The sequence below is a fragment of the Perca fluviatilis genome, chromosome 17 (assembly GCF_010015445.1).
Source record: "Perca fluviatilis chromosome 17, GENO_Pfluv_1.0, whole genome shotgun sequence".
Taxonomy (NCBI): Eukaryota; Metazoa; Chordata; class Actinopteri; order Perciformes; family Percidae; genus Perca; species Perca fluviatilis.
This window is the reverse complement of record NC_053128.1, coordinates 21,527,588-21,549,615: the sequence shown is the minus strand read 5'-3', so window position 1 is coordinate 21,549,615 and position 22,028 is coordinate 21,527,588. Positions and strand designations below refer to the sequence as shown.

Below are 22,028 nucleotides of genomic sequence, written 5' to 3'. Positions count from 1 at the left end.
GGGATTTAAACACAGTTATGAAAGTAAAACTAAATTAGAATACGTAATATATTGGTGACAGATACATTCCGTCTTATATGTCATTAATAATCCAGCTCAGTATATGGTGTACAACATCTCATTCAATGTAATCGGTACAGGATTCGCCTTACCTTTGACAGGTTCGTCAGAGGTGTAGAAGTTCGGACATGGGATAACTTTCTTTTCTTCTAGTGCCTTTTCAACCGAGGAGAAAATCAGTTATTCATCTTGTCAGTCATCGGATGCTGCAGCTCTGAGGGAGCAATATGTGTTTTATTTTTAATTATGGTGAATTAGGTTCACTTACTGGTGTATACTGACTGACTGCGGAATTCATTTTTCCTGCAGCGACTTGTTTTCCTTTTGGACTCCAGCAAACTGTGGGAAACAGAGTACATGAACTAAAATTGAGCGACAATAGAGATATAGAAGACAAGTGAACTCAACCATTATGCGCAGAGTCTCACTCACGACACGTGATGCCGCTTGAAGCAGGTAGCTCGGCCTGCACTTTGACACTGTCAGTAACATCCAAAATCATCATACGGCCGTCAGACAGACAGACAGCCAACATGGATGCCTGCACAGGATTCCACTTCAGGTCTTGCACTAAACTGCCAGGGGGTACTGCTGGCAGCAGTGATGCAAAAGGTAGCTTCTGTGGTCTTGTCTGGAAGGGCATAAAGAAAAGTAAAACAAAATAAATTAAAAAAAACTACTCAAATGCATAAATAAATACCTACATATCTGGGCATGAGAAGCAATCACATTTGAACTGAAATTTGTGAATATGGAAATTGATTTAATTTCCATGAAATTATTTAATTATGTACTATCTTCCAATAATAATTTGACTGTTCATTGCCCATGCAGTAGAGGTTTACTAAATATTTATTAATAGGTCAAAAATAAAAAAGGTAGAATTAATTGGAGACTTTATGGTAAATTAAATTACAAATGATAATTTGACTGAAAATAACTTATGCATGTCTGGGATTTCTTTATATTAGGGGCATCTGCAAGTCTAGTGCTGCTCATACTGGATAGCTCTGAATAACAATGTCAACTTAAAAAAAGGTTAAAATGTGCACATTTTTATAAGAATAGATCAGAAATTTCCCTGTAGACCTTGTTTATTTCAGTAAGTTATCTGCATTGGGCAAGTATTTACTGGAGGACTGTGGTGATCCCAAGACAAACCGGCAAAACCTGAAATAAGCGTGATGTATTTCTAATACACTGGCACATTAAATACAGACTAAAGTAGTCACCTTGTTCATAAAGGTGCGGACATCATAGAATGTGAAGGACAATCCCGCCTCCTCAGTCATGCCACATACTGATAAAGTAAGTTCATCACAACTGAGAGCCAAGTGGTGCAGAGCCAGATCCACATTAACCTCCGCCAATGCTGGTGTACCCTCGACTAGATCAAAGTGGAAAATTGGAGGGAAATGAGTAAGAGACATGAATGGACAAAAAAAACAAAACAACAATGTAGTGCAAAACTGATTGGATACATATTAAAATTAAAACCTGTACGGTCATATCCATACCTATTTCGTTGGTGTTACCGTCAAATTTATCAGACAGAATGTCTTGAGTTAGGTAAACTTTGAATGTTTTGTGGAGTCCGACAAAAGTTAAACCAAATTTGTTTGAGATGGTAAGCAGACTAGTTCTTTCTCTGGGCAAATCTTCAGCAGGGTCAAAGACTCTTGTTTTCTTCATCTGACGAAACTGAAAGTCCTGAAAAAGAAAAACAAGCATTGCTTGTTACTTCAGGGTCAGCGGTTATGGGTGGTAAACACGAGGTTCCAGTTCAATAACTGCAAACTTAACTAAACCGTACCTCCTTTTAGGCAGATAAACAAGAATATATTGTCAACAATGCTAAACAACATGTGCGCAGCAGTATAATCTAACAGGCACATTTTTTTTAACTGCTAGTAACATGAAGCGGTATACTTGCCTTTTAAACAACTATCTGTATACTAACCTCAACTAGTTGTTACCAACACAAGTTACGTAAAGCCTCAAAATTAAAGTTAAAACCTTGGTGGATAGCCAACATGCTGTGCAGTCACGTCACGTTAATGCTACGCTACGCTAATGATGCTAAGCCGCGTTGGTAACGTTCCAGCAAATGTATTGAAGTGACACGTATTTAATGACTTTATTTCACACACAGGATGTTGTTTATTAACATAACCTCAAGTTAACATTCAACTCTCAGTGAGCATAACGTTTTATGATGTAGCTTTAGCTAATGTGCTAATCGCTACTGTGCTAGCATAAGTAGCTGGCTACAAACTGAGAAGATAAAAGTTGCTGGAACAGCTTTTTCTTGCCAGACTTTTAAGCTCTTACCAAGGTCTCTAACTACTATTTTTGTATAAGTTATCAATATGGCTCTGTAACTTAAATGTTAATGGCTTAGGGTTACCTAAGCAAAAACTTAAACCCGACCAGATAGCTAAGCTAGCCAGAACCATTAAAGATGAACTGACACAGTGCTCGCAAACATTAGCTCACATATGCTAAGCTGTCAACACAACTTTCGTATAACAGCATACCTTCATCTCCCTATCAGGAGGGGAGTCTGTGTCGTCACTCATTTTAAAGCACCAAGGTTGATACTTTTCCAGGCGATCTGTTGTTTTAGTTTATACCTTCCTTGTTTGTATCTGAGACAAATTTCTGGTGAGCCACATTAGTCTGTCAGGAGGACACCGCGCGATTTTGCCATAAAAACGTCATAGCTACGTAGGATGACAAATTGACGCCAGAGCACCCTGATGCCTGAGACCACAACATACTCAGATAAACTTTGATTTAAATAACTGCAATTTCTACCAAAGCTGATGTAGAAACATCGACACATCTTATTTGAGTGTTTGGATCAAAATGTTATATACGTTTGAAAATACCCACCCACCCTTATTAAATATTAATGAATCATTTTATTTGTACATATATATATATATTTTTAATGTATTTGTATGGCTAAAAGGAATGGGCCTTGGCTGTAAAAGAAAATATTTAGTTTTAACTTATTTTCCTTTATCATTTTCACAAGATTTTATTTTGTTAATGTGATGTAAGATTCTATTAAAATTACTTCAAATAAATAAACCAGAAAAATCCTGAGACTACAACACTGAGCTCATACACAAAAGCTCACAAAATGGGGACAATATCTGGTTTATTTTGGAACTAAGTTGTTCCAAAATATGTTACATTTAAAGACAAACAGAAAAAAATATATTGAGTTCCAATGCAGATTTAAAAAAGATATAATTTAACACAAATTTATGAAGATATACCATTTGCCAAATCCCCAACAGCACTATCACCACACCATAACTGATGATTATGGGTTTTAGTACATTCAGTAAATAAATGTACAACATTGTAGAGGTTCACTATCTTTATGCCTTCTGTAAAAACAATTCTGAATTATTATTGTGGCTTTCCAAAAAAGTCTCAATAGCCTATGTTAAGGATGATTTACAAACTTTTGATAAGATAAGGCGTGATTGCCCTGCTTCTTGACGATGTCCTCCTGCTATATTTCATATGAATCCCAATGTAGTGCATTTCTACAATACATCACAACTTGCAAGAACCTCTCAAACAAGGTTTCTTGGAGTGAAATCTTAATAAAATGATTCTCTTGTGTAACGGGTATTTGGGTTAGCACTGGGCAAAAAAAAGGTACACAGCTATCTTTAAGAAACAACCTAATAGCAACAGAGACAAAAGAGAGGAGGGCAGTGTATGGTGAAGTAAGGACTTTTATTAGAAAGCAGATTTTTCTGTATTGCATTTAAAGAAATCAGGTACTCTTGGACTATACAACTGAAACTGGTGATGGCAAATACCATGATGGGAATGAAAGGTAGATTCTTATGCAACATCAAAAGTGGCAACTTGCATTTCTGTTGTATATATTATTGATGCTTGAGTCAGAAGGCGCATAAACATTTTAACATTTTTCATTCTAAACATAAAGCAGTATCAACACTGAAATTGTCCCATCCCAGTTTGCCTGGTCCAAGCCCTGTTGATAGTGAAGAACGTTACCATGATCAAAGTGTAGGGTTGCATGATAAGATCCTCTTTTGTCATATGGACATTGAGAGGTTACCAATAAGCCCAGACTTAGGACCAAGTTCGGCCCAAGCTTACCAGAGCATTACAGATATGGTCCATGTCAACATGGGACAGCTCTTTTCACGAAGCACCAAGGTATCAGTCAAATATCAGTCAGTCCTTGTTGCAGAGACACACATTTATAACCAAGAAGGCTGGAGTTAACAACACCATGTCCCTCCACTCTGGAAAGTAAGCTAGCACAGACCAAAGCAAGCTGGAGAAAGACAAAGCAAATAACAAGAGCACAGCAAGTCATGTCAGATCTCCCATAATGCACTTTGGGTCTCATCCCTATTCTGATTGTCAGCGCTCTGAACACATGGCTTTAAAAGTTGCGTTTTCTCCTCATTCGCCAAACCCTCGGTCACTCTTTTCTCTCATTTTTCTAAGTAGTTCTAAAGTGCTGGCATTATGTTCAAGGACACATACATACACATAAAAACTTTTAGTGCATTTCTATGCTGAAGGTTCAACTGGGTAGTTAGTTTACGTATTCCACTCTTTATCACTACTTTGCTGTTATTACTATAATAGATTAAACTTGTCGCAAACATTCAATAAAAGGCCAGGGTGTATAATAAAAAATACAACCCTACTCATTGCAAGAGTCTTTGTTTGCTAACAGTGACAACAGTTATTCAGCATAAAATACATGTTACATAAAGATCAGAGGTTTCATTGGGTTAGAGTGAGTGTCTGAATGGCATGCATTTTATGATACAAGTGTCTTTTTGCATATAAATGTATTGTTTTCAGGACAAACCACTCAATGGAACACAAACTACTATTAGTTTTACAGTAATGGGGGACAATGTAGAAAGTAAGTAACAATTTATTTGAAAAATAAATGGTTGTGAAAACAGGTTCTTTTCAACTAACAATTCCATCCTATCTCTTTTCTTGTCATTTCCATTGATCATCCAGGAGAATGGCAGATATTGCAAAAGACAAATTTATGTCATTAAATAAAAAATAAAAACAATCTTAACTACAAAGTTTTCTGTGCAGTAGATACTGCTTTCAATTAAAGATATATGTCAAATACATAACATTACATACATTTTACAAGACTTTTTTCTTCCAGCCACCTCAAACAGCTCATCCACCCTTAGGGTTAGCCATGACATTCTCTGAGAATATCTCAGTTTATAGTGCAACACCATTCATGTTCAAATTCACCCTGCCCAAGAAAAACAAACAAAAAACACCCAAAGCAGAAGAGAAGCAAGATATAGTATTTCCTCAAAAATGTAAGTATTATTTTGGCCAGGACAGAGTCAGACATATTCTGCAGTAAGGCAGACACACAGTGGAGAAGCTGAAATGTAAATGCATCAAGGAAAATAAATGTAAAATGTTTATGTGGGATTGTTTTGTGAGGATGACTATTCCAAAGTGAAGTCTCCCAGAAGCCTTATCTTAAATGCAAACAAGGAAATAAATATATATATATATATATATATATATATATATATATATATATATATATATATATATATATATACATATATATATATATACACACACACATACACACACAGTATATTATATTTAGGTCTGTCAAATCGTATAAATAATGTGAGGATGTCAGTCCAGGGGAGCCATCCATCCAGCTGATTAGCTGTTGAATGCATTTAAGTGCCATCTGTTAGGAGTTCAACTGAATTGGGCAGGTGTATACAATTTCCTTAAAGAATGAGATGATAGCAAACAAACAGTAAGAAGATCAGTGAATTAAATATGAAATACATTATACTGAGCAAAGGTGCTTGAAGCCTAATTTTAGTAGGCACTGCTCCACACCCCTTTATCACTAGTGGAGTATATCAACGTTTCATTTCAAATTTCTCAAAGTTAAAGTCATGGCCATGCAAAAAAATCTGCCTGTTTGAAAATAGAACTAAAAGCATAGATTTATTGTGCACGGAAATACAAAGAGAAAAATACTGTAGAATAAACATATACATACTACACAGTTTAACACTGGAGTACACAGGTTTAAATTTTTGGGGGGCAGGCTGATTAAACTTATTTTGTGATCTAAAGTAATAACTGTGAATTTAGTTTACTTTAAAGTAATAACTGTGAATTTAGTTTACTTTAATTATATACATTTGTGGAAGACAAAATCAGAAGTGCAGGCGATCCTTGCATAAAGTCCAGTAGTTAAGGTAGTGATTCCAATAAACAACTGAATATCTTTATTTTTCTTACAAGAGCAACATCAGGAACTGAATTTTAATAAATTAAAAGTGAGATAAAGAAAGAATTTGCGAAATCTTGAAGTCTACACAGAAAATGTCACGATCTCTCCGTTTTGTGAACACATATATGTCATTTCAACATTAGAGACACACATAACTATCCAAATATCTAAAAAATGAGGAGCTCGTTGGGATAAAAATAGAATAAACAATAGAGTTATAAAAGCCTGTACTTGAACCTCGCTCAGTTTTCGAAATACTCCCTGGTGTTTACAAATTTGGAAGACCAGTTTAAAAATCACTAAATCACTAAAGCTTTAGGTTTGAACATTATCCAGTCTCACAGTCAACTTAATGCTATATTGCGGCCCATTTTTAAGTATGAGTATGAGTTTACAATTGAGAAAAAAGCGAGTCTTGACCATATTTGACCATATTCAATCAAGGCTTGGACCCTTCGGCAAAGCAGTGCTACGGTTTACATTCATTCTTCACATCAGCCATTCCATCACAGCCTTGTTTTATTGTGGATCACATTTCTTCCAAAAGAAAAAAAACTAGATACTGTAAACGTCATTATTATTATTATTATTATTATTATTACCACCTAGTGCAATTATAACCCTGTGTTTCTTGTGCAGGACCATCTTAAAGCTTCTCCTAAAGAATCCAAAACAAGATTACAACCTTTAAGATGGCACAGCACTGAAGCATAAACAAACAAATCAAATATATCAGGGGCATATACTGTATTTTTTTGCTTGGTTGTTAGCTTATGCTATACATTTTTGCAGTGGAAAAAGTCTGATTAATTTTGCCATAACTCCATTAAATTTGGTGGTCTGACCTTGTGATTAAATGTGCTTTGACACAGAGAAGAAAAAAAAAACGTACAACAGTGTATCTTTTAAAATCAATGCACAAAACAAGAAAGGAATGCTGTTGGACTGTGTCCCTATGCATGGCAGAAAGCATGAAAACAGATATCAAAAAAGAAAATGAGTATGACAAATACAGTTTAAGTCCCTGTTTGACATTGCCTCACTCCGCCCCTTCCAAAATTTAGAAACAGTTATCTTCACAAAGACCAATTTTCTCTTTCCAAACCCACAATCTCCCCATCAAATAAACAATCAGGGGGATGGGGAGGACATTTTCAGTCTTTAGTACGGTCACATTTTGCCAAACTCCTTAGTTTTCCCACCCGTTAACATTTTTTGAGTGCAAATGCAATAAGCCAGCAGAAATTGCTCTTATAAGTTTTATTCAATAATTTACCCCCCCAACCTCCCCAGGAAAAATAAACCGGATGGAAGCAGGACTACGTAGTCTTGGTGCCAATCACACCACCACATCAAGGTGAAACAGTGCTTCTTTCTTCTACCACTCAGTGTAGTGCACTTCCTCTTACCTCTCCATATATTCAGTCTCCTCTACTCATGGTGACAGCACGATCCATAGTTAAAAAAGAAAATCCGATCGGTACTGTGTCAAACGCAGTCGATCTTGGGTCACACCCAGGTCAGTTCTAACATGTGTCACACTGATGTCAGATCCCAGTGAGAAGTGGAAAAAAGTCCATTAATGGCATATCTCGAGGCAACAGTAGCTGTTTTCTTATTTAGATGCAGGTTTGTGGCTTGTTGTTGTTTTCAATGATTCTCTGTATCCATTGTTTGTATTCATGCATGCAAGCTGGGATTTTAGTGCATGTTCTTGTTCATGTCTCTCTGCATCTTAAAGACAGAATGATGTAATTCAAAAGGATTTTTTCAAAGATAAAAAGCATTGTTACATTTCTTTTGGACAATGTATTTTTAATGCATCGGTGCAGCTATTAAAGGCCAAGTATCATAAGGTGAGAAATGTGCGCACGTGTGTGTGAATCTGTATGCGTGTGTGGTTGGGAGGGGCGGTCTGGAGCAGACACAGGCATCACATTGACAACTTAATCCAATTTGTCACAGGCAAATATGCATGAAAACACAACTCCATGTGATAGATTATTTGTAGGATTGTTGAGAAGTCTTTAGATTTTGCATAAAAAGTTTTCCTCGTCTTTATCCTAAAAATGATGTGATGATTAAACAGAAAGGAAAATTGTTCTGTATCATGGCAGTAATGCACTACTTGACCTTTAGTTATAATACATTCTTTGTTATATATATTTATACATATTTATCATACAGCAAAATAAGCTGACTATTTATGAGAGCTTTGTTTCGCTGAACTGTTTTCCCCAATGGTACACGGGGTATTTTCAGATTTTTCCAGAAAACTGAATCATTTTACAAACCATTATACCACACTCAATAAACTACCAGCAAAGCAGCGGTTTCTTTTGTTTTGCAAATGATACATCATTGCAGCCATTTGTTCTGCTATCAGACCTTTGTAGTATTGCTGCAGGTGCCAAAATACTAATGGGAAAATTCAAAAAAGGGATTGCGTGGCTTTTGCTGCCACTAAACCTGCATTAATACAAAAGAGAGAAGCTATGTAATTCGCAAAAGCACACGTTAAAGGGTGAAATGCACCCCAAACTGTGCTGCCGAGCATATAGCATCTAAGTGCTCCTGTGCTATTTGCACATATCTAAGTTAAGTGTTCCTGTGTGTTCTTGGCGCAAAGGCAACATTCATACTTTGCCACATGAATAAATGCAATCGGAGGCAAAAAAGGCAAATTGCACTCAGCTGCAAAACTTTATTATGTTTGCGCTGTAATATCATTTGCGCAATATCTTTTGTGAATCGGACCTTGAGACAGGGCAGATCGCGGTTGAAAGTGATGCGCAAATGATGGTGCCATCAGCGGCCGCAATCCATTCTTTGTGATTTCGTCCTGAGTAAATACTGAATATACTAAGAAAAGGGTGGAGCAGAAAGGGTTGATTTTCTTAATGTGCTAATGCCATGCCTGTGTCTACTGCTACTATGAGTGATCTACTTCCACTATCAGTAAGTATGCGTGTACACAAGCACACATGTGCACATGCATGTGTTACAAATTCCTGTATAGTAAGATCTACGAGCGCAGCTTTTTGTGCTGAAAAATTCCTGTTGAGGAAGCACAGAGGAGAAGAAAGAGTGGTAGACGAGATGTTAGAGTTAGCGAGCAAGCAAAAGAAAATGCGGCGTTATACAGATTTCACAATGTGAGAGGCAGCCCAAAGGGACATTCACTGTCCGTTCACCCTCAGACCTTGTCCAAAACCTTCCACTTCCTGCTCAGGCGGCGTGTCGCCACTATTGCCTGCCTCGGCTCCTGGGATCAAAGTTGGCGCCCTCAGTGATGCGTCTACACCCTCTAACCCAGATTCATCCTCCTCTTCCTCCTGTTCCTCCTGGACTACTCCTTCACCTTCAGCCTCTGCCCCAGCTGCCCCAGGCCCAGGGCTACCCTCTGTCAGCGGTGGGTGAGTCCTGAGAGGGTTCTTACGATCTGGATACAACCTTTGCTCTAGGGCCTTGAAGTCAGGCTCGAAGGGGAGGGGCACTCCTGGTTGAGAGGCACCCAGTGCCAGGCCCAGACCCACAGCAGCACCCATGCCCATTCCTGCACGGTACACCTCCATGCCATCAGGCAGCATGGATTTGATCTTGGGCAACCATCGCTTGCGGACACGCCTCGCGTTTGTGCACATGTCAGCAGCAATCACATTCATTTCACTCTCCTTGAAGTTAGGGTTGAAATTTTGACAGTAGACTGCAAAAGAGAGAAAACAACAACCTCAATCTAGACAAATTGTTCTATTTTAAAATGTGATCACATATATTTAATGATTTGGACAATACACCTACGTTTGACAGCATTGAGGACCCTGCTGTCCAGGGGTTTCCTACTGGGGTCACTAGTAGAAGAACGGATACCTGTCCCGCAGCTATTGGCTAAAGTGTTTCTGCAGGGATACAGAGTCAACACCAGGGGGCAGAGTCAGCAACAGGCACATGCAGTAGATAAACATGGGAACACACACAACCAAGGCATTGCTCAACATGGCCACAGATGGAGTGTGAAAGTTGGTTTGAAACAACAGCGGTAGTGTTCGGAGTCATACAAAGAACTCAAATCTTACAGTAGGCCCTTATAGTCTCATACAAACTGTTCTGCTTAGGTGTGCATGTCTTTATACTCACCTATCAAAGAACGTGGCTAGCAGACGGCGAAGCAAGACTTTGTGTTTGATACCAGCACATAGATGACAATTCATCAGCTGTCCTCGGGTCATGAACACCTGTGTACCTAAAAAAAAAAAAAAAAAGGATTTGCTGAGAAAACCGTTCATATTACAATCCATTTATCTTTGCAGACTCTAGGGCTTTGTCCTTTCTCTCTTTGGCCCAATTGCCAGTTCAGCTTTTATTCTTTTGCTACATTTGAAATTCACGTTCAAGGGGATCTTTAATGCAGTTAAACAAAGCTTCAGCTGTACAAAGTATCAGAAATCAGGAGAGGAATGGAAGTTGAAGGCCATAAAAACAGCACACTATTAATTGTTTTTTGCTTTATTTTCACAACCATCTCTTTCACATTATTGTGTTCTGTATGTTACATGCAGACTACAGAACTGAATAACCTGTTTCCACTGGGGTTTTTCAATTACATCACTATCTGATTGAATCTGAGCATGCAGTAACGTTTTGAACTCTTGTACCAGAAAGTTTTGGATTGATTACTGACTCTAACATGCGCGTCATCGTGTCTGTCTGTAAAGTTCACTGGGAAGTATTCAGACTGTTCTTTTGTGTGAAAAGATTTAATATTAAATTGATTAAACTTTTTGCCCTGCTCCTTTGTGTGAATTATATTAGCTACATGTTGAACAGTCTCTTTGAAAGTCTATGGTCTGACTGCCAAGAGCGACATCTGACAGTCAGACCAAAGAGTTTTTGTTTCATCATACCAAAAAAATCCTTTTCCTCATGCTCTCAGAGCCTTGTAAGGGCCATTTGGCAAACTCCTGGCAGGCTGTCATATGCTTTTTACTCCAGAGTGACTTCTATCTAGTCACTCTACCATAAAGGCCTGATTGATGAATACTGCAGAGATGGTTGTCCTTCTGCCACGGTCCTCAATTTCTGCAGAGGAACTCTGCAGCTTTGTTTTGTCCCTTTGAGATCACCACAGTCACGCGGCTCAAAGCCACTATGGTGGCCATTCAGAGTCTGGTTGAATGTGGTTTGGACACTACTAAATTGTGGTTTCATCAGGGATCAGAATTCAATTAAATGTTACTGACATCTAAACATAGTTTAACCAAAATATCGTAATAACATGGTTTACCACAATGTATATTGGAGCTAGAGATGACCAGAGAGTAACCTCTGACTGCAGTCTCATATGGGTCAAATGCAGGTGGAATACATGCGTCTCCTGCATAAAAGGGATATTAGTAAGGGTCACTGGGTTGTGGATTAACTCCTCAATCAATGGCCTCTTTTCCCAGATACTGATTTTGGTTGGTTGGGTTTTCTTTTTCACAATGCAATAGCTGGAGTTCTCTTATGTCCTGAATTTTTAGTTGAAATTAATTCAGTCAGTTTAAGTTGACCAACTATTGAATTTTAAATTATCTAAATGTGCAAAAAGAAGTGGAGGTATGAATACTTTTCAATCTCACTGCATACAAATCATTCTCCATATGTGTGCATGTGATAAAATGTGAGCAAGTAAACGTGTGTGAGTGGATGCATGTGCATTTGTTTGTTTGTGTGTGCCTACCAGCTACCAATTCCAGCTTCTCCCCAGGGTCCCCCTCAGTGTAGAGCTTAGGGTGGCAGCGGTAGCCTATCTGGCTGATGAGGCTTGCAGGCAGCGCCACCAGGTCCCTGCGGATCAGCACACAGTTGCGGCTCTCCAAGGCCAAGGGCATCGCTGCCATCTCTGGCTTGTCCTGGACTGATTAATTCAAGCGAGAACAGACACGTGTTCAGAAAGCTTTTTCTTACACAGCAACGCAGAAACAGATACATGTGTATGCATCAATATAATTATCAGACTATAAACTACAGAAAAGACCATCCCATACCCACTGTGCCCTCGATTTAAATATGGGCTAAATGTAATTAGTAAAGCAGGTTGGTGTAATCTCATACAAGCCTCTTATGTTTCATTAATGTTTTAGAGCATTGCAAGTGTATCACAGAAAAGTCATGATGCTGCATCAGCAACTTGAGTTTTGGAGGGGGACATTTCCAAAGCTGGGTGTTAGGTTCTTACTCCCAAAATAGTTTTCCCTAACCTCTGAGATTATTTGCAGACACATGCAAACACATGCATGTGCAAACACACATAGAGAACAGGAGACATGTATCCATTAATTGCCAGACACATAGTGTATACAGAAAAGTGTGGATTATTGCATTTGCATGTGCATTTACGCTGACAGTATACACACAAACCACACACGCACACACATGCACAGGAAAGATGTGCATGGTTCTCAAATATCCCACAATGTCACCCTGGGGTGCTCTGACTGATTGCAGATAGAGTGGATTTCATAAATATCTGAAACTCTAGAATTTGACAAACCTGTGTGATGCCTTTGAGCTGCAGGATGCTAAGAATGATGGAAGGTATTTGTGTGTGTGTGTGTGTGTGTGTGTGTGTGTGTGTGTGCACATCCACGTGTGATTTTGAGTGTGTCCTGGTCTGTGTTTATGTGTGAAGGCAAACACGACTAAATATACTGTAGCATCTGGACCTGCATGTGTAGGCAAAACTGTACCAGTATGAAAACTATAACAAAAAGCAGTCGAGACCAGCTGTTGTAGCAATGATAAGGCATGTGTTGTTGGTCACGATGCACCCCAATCATAACTCCATAAAGCTATCTTTATGCTGAGAGAACCCACACATACACTGGAGGCACACAATCCTGCTTTTTCAAGATGCTCAGGATACATGATTTATGAAAGATTAAAGTTAACTGGGATGAAATCAATGTGTATAATTTTTTATTTTTGTTGCACAATACATAACAAGTTTGGACATTACATTCATCGGTAGCTTTATATTTCTGCAAGTCATGCAGAGTTTTACTTTTAGATCGGTCTGATATCAAATGAATTACCTCCATCTGAGCCAAGGGCAATTGGGAAAGCAACTCACTTACTGAGATCTTACATGACTAGAAAGATTTTGAAGACATTGACGAGAGGATATTGACGCAGGGTTGAAAATGAAAATTGTCTTGACTTGACTTTAATTTACTTGAGTTAAGAGTAAATACGATAATAGTGTAGTGGAATAAAATACTTTTGAATCGAATTTGTCATAAGATACAAATGTAATATTAGTTTGTGACTATAACTGAGAACATACTGCATTTTTAGAAGTTTTTAATGATGAAAAACATCCAAAGTAAAGCTTCAGTGATGAGTGCTCTCCACCAGATACACCAAAGCACTGCAACACTTCACAAATATGTTATAAAAGCATCAATATAGCATAATACTCACTTCCGTAGGGGTTAGCAGAACGTCCATAGAGATGACTGTAGGCATCCTCTGTGATCCCATCATAGGACTCTTCCTCAAACTCCTCATCCTCATTCTGGTAGGATGTAGGACTGTCAGTGGTTGGCAGGCTGGACGCTCCAGGACTGGACCTTTCAACTCCTGATCCTCCTCCTGCTCCACCCCCACTGGCCCCTTGAAGGTGATACGGAGGCATACCGGGGATGGGGGTCCCACCGGCTGTCGTGTAAAACACTGAACCGGCCCTCGCCAGCCGACTCCCCAACTCCGAAGACGAAATCTTGCTTTGCATTAAAGGTATTGTCAAGGGTGTTGGGTCACCCCCTTCTAGTTTAATCTTACGTTGCGGCATGAGTAGGGATGGAGACCAGCCCGGGGTTCCCAAAAGGGCAGCCACCGCTAGGCCGTTACCATTATTACAAGGACTCTGTGGCTCGGATCCTGTTTCCTCTAAAGACCCTGCTGTTTGCGAGTCACAGTGAGGTGAGTTTGCCTTGAACATTAGGTCCATGCCTCTTTCAACTATATGCTGAATTTGGAGGTAGCCAGCTGTGTACATGACCACCAGCTGTTCACTAGCTGCCATTGTTAGCTTCCCTGTATAGCAGAAAGTGAGGATCTGCTCAAAGCAAGCAGGTGTGACTGAGGAGGGCAACTCAAACTGGCTCTTGGTGGAGCTGCTGAAGAGGTCACGAAAGTAGAGGCTGCTGGCAGCCAAAACGGCCCGGTGGGCTTTGAAAGCCTGACCTGGTTGATAGAAATAACAGAGAACAGAAAAGAAGTTGAGAATATTGATACAAATTATGAAACATTTCAAAGTTATGTAACTGAAGTCTCCAGATTAACTACTAACTAACCTTTGACCAGGATGGATACATCGCAGTAGTGTCCCAGCAGGCGCTGCTCATTAAGGGAGCCCAGAACTGTAGCTCCAAAGTTCGGGATCTCCACATGGAGCAGCTGGGACATGTTGGCCGCAGAGGAATAGGAAGATGGGGTTTCAGATATTTACTGCAGACTCTGCCACTGAGAGAGGCATCTGTGAAAAAAAACAAAAAAGGTATGTAGAATGCATTGGGAAAACAAGGAATGCAGTGATGAAGATGGAATGAAAAGACAATGCGTGAAAGATGACAAGGGATGCCAGAGGGAGATGGAGGGGCGAGAAGAGAAAATTCAGAAAATCTTAAAAGAAAAGAAAGAGCAAGAACAAAAATAGAGTTGAGATGAAGTGAGAAAATGAATACAGTTGTTGAGGGAGAAGTGAGAGGTGTGTGAAAGAGAGATGTATATGCAGAGATAGTGGGTGAGAGAATAGAGGCAAAGAGAGAAGGAGGAGTCACTTCATTCCACATGAAAACAAACAAACAATAAAATGCTGTGCCTACTGTACATGAGGATGCTGTGAAATACCTTAAGGCTATGTTTAACATGGATTAAATTCCTAAATTCCATGTATTGCACTTAATGTATCAAGCATGAACTCTGATGACTTGTAATTCAGCCAACAACTTATCCAAGGGAGGAAACCACACAAAATACAACCCGTTTTTCATTTCAGAGTTAAGAGATACTCCTTGATTTCGCTGACTCTATATACCGTTGTCAGCATTTGTCCTCTTTCTAAACTCTGGCTCGAAAACAAAACAACACAACTCACGCCATACACACAATTTCACACTAACTTTAATAACTTTGCATATTTTCACCTTCTTTCCTTCCCTCAACCTTGTTTCATTGTTTTTCTTCTCCCCACCAAGCCCCCCCCCCCTCCCACACACACACACACACACACACACACATATATACGCACTGGTTTCATTATTAAGCAATGCTGCAGAACAGTTTCCAGGAATACAAACTGAAAAAAATGTCACCGCCTCTCTCTCTCTCACACACACACTCTCACTTTCTCTCCCACTTCATGCACTCCATACAGACAGGCATGCACTCTGGCTTACTTACATAAAAGTGTGCACGCCTAAACACACACACACACACACACACACATACACACACACACACACACACACACACACACACACACACACACACACACACACACACACACACACACACACACACAGTACAGGCGGCATAGGGAAATGACTGTGTATTCTGGCACGCAAGCACTCACCTGGAGAAACTAGCACACGACTTTCCTCTGCTTACAGTCTTTCACACATGCACAAATGCAGAGAAAAGCGCTCACAGTTATCCCAGACAGTTCTGACCTGTGTAAGCCAGTCTTCTGGTTTAAACACACCATGGAGCCTTGGCACACACTAGCACACCAGCAGCAGCAGGACAGAAAAGGAGTAGTTAGAGATGGAAGGAGAGCACTCTGATGTACTCCGTCTGGTTGACTCTCTCTTTCAATTAAAGTGTCATTCCCACTGTCTCAAAGATGATTTTCTTTCTGCAGTCTTGACTGACTTTTCCTTGGTCTGTCTTCCCCAGCCTAGCTTCTATCTCTATATCCTCCAAAGCCCCATTCTCTCTGCTCACGGTCTGTTCTAGCGCTGTCTCAAAGCCTCCCTCTGCCTCCCTGTCATTATCTCTCTCTGGTTCTCTCCCCTCTCTCTATTCTCCAAGGGTTGAATTCAACAAGTGCCGCTGTAGAGAGAGAAATAGAGAGAGAGAAAGAGAGAGAGAGAGAGAGAGAGAGAAAGAAAGAGAGAGAGGGAGAAAGAGAATGGGGAGAGAGAAAGAGAGCAGAGCGAATCAATGATGAAAGGAGTGGGAGGCTCAGTGTGTGCGTGTGTGTGCATGTGTCTGCGCGCGTGTGTCTGATCAATGCAGTATCTATACGTCGCAGGGAGTGGGAGGGAGAAAAAAACACAGGCTACAGTTACAGACGGAGACAGAGACTGGGCAGAGCTAGAGAGAAGCAAAGAAGGGAGGGAGGGGAGAGTTGAGACAGAGAGAAAGTCATTTGAGGACAGTACGAGTAGAGAAAGACAATTAGGTTGAAGCAACTTCTGCCACTTGCCCCTGGACACAGATTCCTATATGGTCTAACAGAAAGGGGAGGGGGGCGGAGGGGGGATGATGATGACTAAGACAAAAGAGAAATGAGAAAAACTTACCGAGGTCATTGCCACCATTAATTAATTAAACATCCAATAGTGAAACTTCTGAAATCCCTGTTTGACGCAACTGGAGAGAATGCGTCACATCATTTTATAATGTGCACTATTGATTATTTATTTAATTATTTATTGATTCATCTTAGCTACGTGGACTGATGACTGCATGTCACCACCATTGCTGCGTTGTTGTTGTTGTTGTTGTTGTTGTTGTTGTGTTTTCTGTATCCTCTACGTCTTCAATGTTGTTGGATGTTTGGTGTGGGTTTTTTTGTTGTTTTTTATGATTATTTTTGGGCTTTTCCGCCTTTACTTGACAGGACAGCTAGGTGAGAAAGGGGAGAGAGAGGGGGAAGACATGCAGGAAACCGTCACAGGTCGGACCCGAACCCCGGACCCCTGCGTCGAGGCACAAACCTCTCAGCACATGTGCGCCTGCTCTACCCACCGAGCCAACCCGGCCACGTTCGGTGTGGTTTTTATTGTTTATTGTTATTTACTGTTGTCTGTGCTTAATTTTCAATGTGGCTCCCTTGAGTGCAAAACAAATTCCCCTTGGGGCAGTAAAAGGTTTCATTCATCTTGGTAAAGCAAAGCTTTACTAAACTGGAAGCTTTTAATATACGTGATGCCTGAAACCTCCTATCCTTCCAATTGTAGAATTAAAAAGGTTCATCGAAAACACAATCTGTCATTTCAAGGTATTTCCCATTGTCTTACAATTTACTGGAGTACAATAGTTAAAATGGTTAACTTTTGAGCAAGTGTTTTCTCTGAATCATGCAAGACCTCTCTGCCAAACACCTACACACAAGTGGAGAGAAGTTCTGTCTTAAAGACATTTTATTTTTTGTGTATTAATTTATTGTCTTCATACATGAATTGGTAAATTAAACGATTGATCAACGTGTCCACTTTACTGGCTCAGCTTATTCAGGTGACATTTTCGGTGTTTTCTGTTGTTACATTTTTTGACCAGCACATGGAAGGCCTCACTAAATGTTGCTCTATCGATGTGGATAAGGGAGGACAGGAGCCAGATGTCGCAGCCTGTGACAGGGAAGGAAAGATAAAAGACAACAGCTAACAGAAAGGATAAGTTCCAGAAAGATGTGTGTGGGAGGATAAGAATGCAACATTGCTGTGACAGATGCATTTGTACAGTATGTGCGTACACACATGTTAAGCGTTGTGTAATTCTTGTCAGAGTAAAAACACAGTGGAGGAAGCTCTCTGACCTCTGCACTGCATTGTGGTCGAAGAGACATGAAGACAGTAAACATTTGTGATTTCAAAATCTCATTTCATCTTTTCCCCTCACAACACAATCTGTTAAAGAAATAAAAAAAGCTGATGCAGAGCATTTGTATAAAGGAGCGTGTCCCCAGAAAGTATCCAGACACATTGCGCTTCATGTTTTTTGCCAAAAAAAAAAACTTAAGTGGAGAAAGTTATGCTAAACTGAGCAAACTTTTACTCTTCAGTCACAGCGGAAATATAAAAGCGAGGATATCACAAAGCGTTGAATACAGTGAGTCAGACTTTGGTTTAGAGAGCTTTGCCCCAGCAGTGTGATATCTGCACGGCACATATAGGCACACATGAGTGAGCACACACAAAAAGCACAGTCAAATGCAGGAGACACAAATCCGCAAACACACTAATGCAAACAGACATATACACACTCCCCCCTGTTCTCTTACACACACGCCAACACACAGTCAGGTAATCTCCCTGTGCACACTCAGCAATACACATTCTGTTTGTTTGTCTGTCTGTCCCTCTGTGAACCTGCCAGACTGCTTGTCCATCGGTCCATCCATCAGTTATTGTCACTATTGTGTCCTTACATCGCCTCTTGCTTCTCCCCGCTCTCTTTTCTCTATCCTCCCCGCCCTGCATACCACATACCCACTGTCTCTCTGCCAATTAATGCACACAGGGCTGCATTGCAGTGAGGTTGGCGCGTGCCACGGCAGCAAGCACAGTACAGAGTCTACAGACATGCATGTACGTGCCAGCCGGGCAGAGGGAGAGGGAGGGCGGGGGACTGAGGGAAAAGAGGAAGAGGGAGGGGGAGTGAAAGAGCAAAGAAGAGTGAACAGAGAATATGTTGAGTCAGGCAGACAGGACGGCGGTGTGCCACACTGCACATACACACAGCCGCACGTTCATGTAAATGTATGCATGAATGAATTTGAAACAAATATGCATGTACATGTACATTATGAGGATATGCACACACATTCAAAAACGCATAATTTACACACATAAACATTCACACGGAAATTGCACCCTCCTTCTGCCTGCATCAAATATAGACTTTGCACATCCGTGATGAAAAAATATACGTAAGGCATGAACTCACTCAACTTGTGTGGCTAACGGGTGATTATGTGTGTGTCTGTGTGTGTGTGTGTGTGTGTGTGTGTGTGTGTGTGTGTGTGTGTGCCTCTCTGCCGCTTGGGTTCTCATTTATCTCTGTGTGTTTACATTTCCATGTCAAAGTTTCTTGCATACCAAGGCGTGTTTTTATAATCATCGTTATATACATGGCTGTGACTTTTGGCACTGTATGTTAGGCGTGTGTGTGTGTGTGTGTGTGTGTGTGTGTGTGTGTGTGAGTGACTGCTGGCGTAGTTTGTGAGTAGAGATATGAGATCTAATTGCTGTTCAGAATGCTGTTGTCTGCTTTGCTGGAATGTGTTACATCCATTTTAATCAAGCATCCATACCTACGCACATAGTGTTATTAACTGTAGCAGCAGGTCCAGACACTTTTAAATAATATGAAGAAATTAAACGATTCGCCAGATGGCACACATGGACACACACACACACACACACACACACACACGCACAGATTTAATTACTAGTTACACTGTAGCTATCTACCAAATGACAATAGGGTAACAGTCAAACAGGACACTAAAAGTCATACACAGTTATGATTCATGTTTTTGCCATTTAGTACTTTATGGAACAGTCCAAGTAAGTTGAATCTTGAAGTTAAGTTTTTGTCACACTAATTTGTATCCAAGATGCAGATAACAAAAACCTAACTATGATAGACATACATTTAGAAGACAAATACAGATAAGAAATTTTTGAAGTGAGCTGAATAGGAACAGCTCCTTCCTCTCTTGCTTATGTTGCCTCTATACAATCTCAATATGAACAGTTCCATCGTTATAAATATTCAGATCCTGCAGTTGTTCTCATGTCTAAAGTATACCAGACAACAGATTCTATCCACGTTGAGACGGCAACGCTCCCTGGCAACAGTTCTACCAATCGGGACTGAGCGGGTGTCTGCCGGAGTCTGTCTCAGTATCATTATGGGATGTCGAGAGAGAGAGAGAAAGAGTGAGAGAGGCTGCTTATCACTGCTTATAATGCAACATCATTCTCTGTGTATAGTCCCTGCTGGGTGAAGTTGTCTGCACATAGTCAGGATCAAAATCATCTTAAAAAAAAAAAAAATCTCGCTATGATTCATGCAGTTATGTAACAAACAGACAACTATGAAATGATTTGTTGTGGGCTGAATATTGTCTGGTATCTTTCCACTTGTATTCACTCAATATGCACCAATAATATAACTTGTGGTCTGAGTAGGAGAAAAGAAAAAGTGGCTGAATTTCAGGTTTAACTAATGACACAATGCTGTCTGTGGCAATATACTGTAAAAATGTGAATATAAAGTCACATTTTAACAACAAGTCACAATATAAAGCCCTATGGTGTAAAACCATAGGGCTGGATGATGTGACCTAACACCTGTGTCATAATATCTTGTCACAATTAGTTTAGTTTAGTAGTATTCTTTTCATACATCAGTGCCTGATAATTAATTTATTGGGCTGATTTGTTTGTCCTGATTAATATAGTATGAAAACTCAGTTTCTTTTACTTTTGGACTGGAATGTAAGCTGACTGATTTGTTGAACTTCGGGTTATTTCCATTAAAGTGACTATATGTAACTTTTATATGTTTCTGAAACTGTTTAATATTTCATCTGATGATCATAAAGGACATGTAACAGCAAACAAGACTAACAGTGAAAGAACGCTATTTTTTTATAGTTTTTAGTAAAGCCTTTGCCCAGGTCTGATTTTTCCTGCAAAATGAGAATAAGTCACAAAATGATTTACGGTAAGTAGACGGCGCTACAGAGCACACATTCTGAAGGGTCACAGATTTCAGCTGGACACCGGAAAAGCCTGTGTTAGTGTTTCCAGCCAGGTAAAAGGTAGCACGTTGTTTTGATTTTTCTGGCCTGTAGCTTAATTAGTTTACTCTCACTGCTCTCATAGTATTGTTTTTGCCGCAGCAGACAGCTATGTTCAGCAAAATATATTTGATCAACCCACTGCAACCTACTTGCCCAGCACCAAAAAGCAGGCAGAGAAAGTTAGCAGCTAGCTGGTGAACATTGTGCAGCATTTAGCAGCTAGAGACATATTTTTCTCAGGAGTCTGTAGAGACCAAAAACAGAGCTAAAAGGAAAGTGAATATTGGACTTACGTTCGCTTAATGTACAGAAACATGACTCCAAATGAAACCCAATAATGTTACTCTGAATCTGCTGGATGTGTAAATAGGCAACTACATGCTAACAAGTTAGCCATATCTACGAAGAGATGATCATTTCAGGGTTGTGTTCACAGCTTGTTTCAGGCATTTCAAGTGGCCAAAAGTGAGGCAGAGGACACACCGCAAATTAATTGAACATCAATTCTACAAGGTAAACTAGGCTATGTGGGTTGTGTTCAATTTTATCCGAACACATATCATGTTAGTTCTCAATCATTTTAAGTGACAGCCATAGCGGCTTTTGTAGATATTCTTAATTTGATTATATGTAATTCAGTTAAACTTGCAGTTTGAGACTTGGATTGTGACATTAATCATTTTGGTAATTTGATAAATTTGGTTATATTATTCAGTGAATCAGTCAAAGGCTCAATTGTCCTTTGTGTAAAATGAACAATAACATCAACATTAATGTGGACCTATGGTTGAGTTACTGTCTCTAAGATTATAGCAGCAAGGAGGATGTTTAATTTAA

The 22,028-nt window shown here is 39.8% G+C and overlaps 2 protein-coding genes across 10 annotated transcripts in view; both read right to left on the bottom strand.

Annotated features, from left to right (window-relative positions):
• Window positions 1-2,782, bottom strand: part of nup214 (nucleoporin 214) — a 37,739-nt gene extending 34,957 nt beyond the window's left edge. For all 6 annotated transcript variants that reach the window (XM_039780597.1, XM_039780601.1, XM_039780595.1 and 3 more), the window contains exons 1-6: window positions 2,598-2,782; window positions 1,578-1,770; window positions 1,293-1,447; window positions 493-691; window positions 329-399; window positions 153-216 (exon numbers count right to left, since the gene is read on the bottom strand). In XM_039780597.1, coding sequence (XP_039636531.1) covers window positions 153-216; window positions 329-399; window positions 493-691; window positions 1,293-1,447; window positions 1,578-1,770; window positions 2,598-2,639 — 724 coding nt within the window. In that variant the 5' untranslated portion in view covers window positions 2,640-2,782. The remainder of the gene's footprint in view (window positions 1-152; window positions 217-328; window positions 400-492; window positions 692-1,292; window positions 1,448-1,577; window positions 1,771-2,597) is intronic.
• Window positions 2,783-6,360: 3,578 nt separating this feature from the next.
• Window positions 6,361-22,028, bottom strand: part of LOC120545487 (nucleus accumbens-associated protein 2) — a 30,083-nt gene continuing 14,415 nt past the window's right edge. For 2 of the 4 annotated variants that reach the window (XM_039779848.1, XM_039779846.1), the window contains 6 exons: window positions 14,725-14,906; window positions 13,850-14,614; window positions 12,108-12,284; window positions 10,523-10,628; window positions 10,187-10,284; window positions 6,361-10,091 (listed from right to left, as the gene is read on the bottom strand). In XM_039779848.1, coding sequence (XP_039635782.1) covers window positions 9,565-10,091; window positions 10,187-10,284; window positions 10,523-10,628; window positions 12,108-12,284; window positions 13,850-14,614; window positions 14,725-14,836 — 1,785 coding nt within the window. In that variant the 5' untranslated portion in view covers window positions 14,837-14,906 and the 3' untranslated portion in view covers window positions 6,361-9,564. Of the gene's footprint in view, window positions 10,092-10,186; window positions 10,285-10,522; window positions 10,629-12,107; window positions 12,285-13,849; window positions 14,615-14,724; window positions 14,907-16,004; window positions 16,984-22,028 lie in introns of those variants that run through there. The other 2 variants (XM_039779849.1, XM_039779847.1) reach the window with 2 other exon arrangements.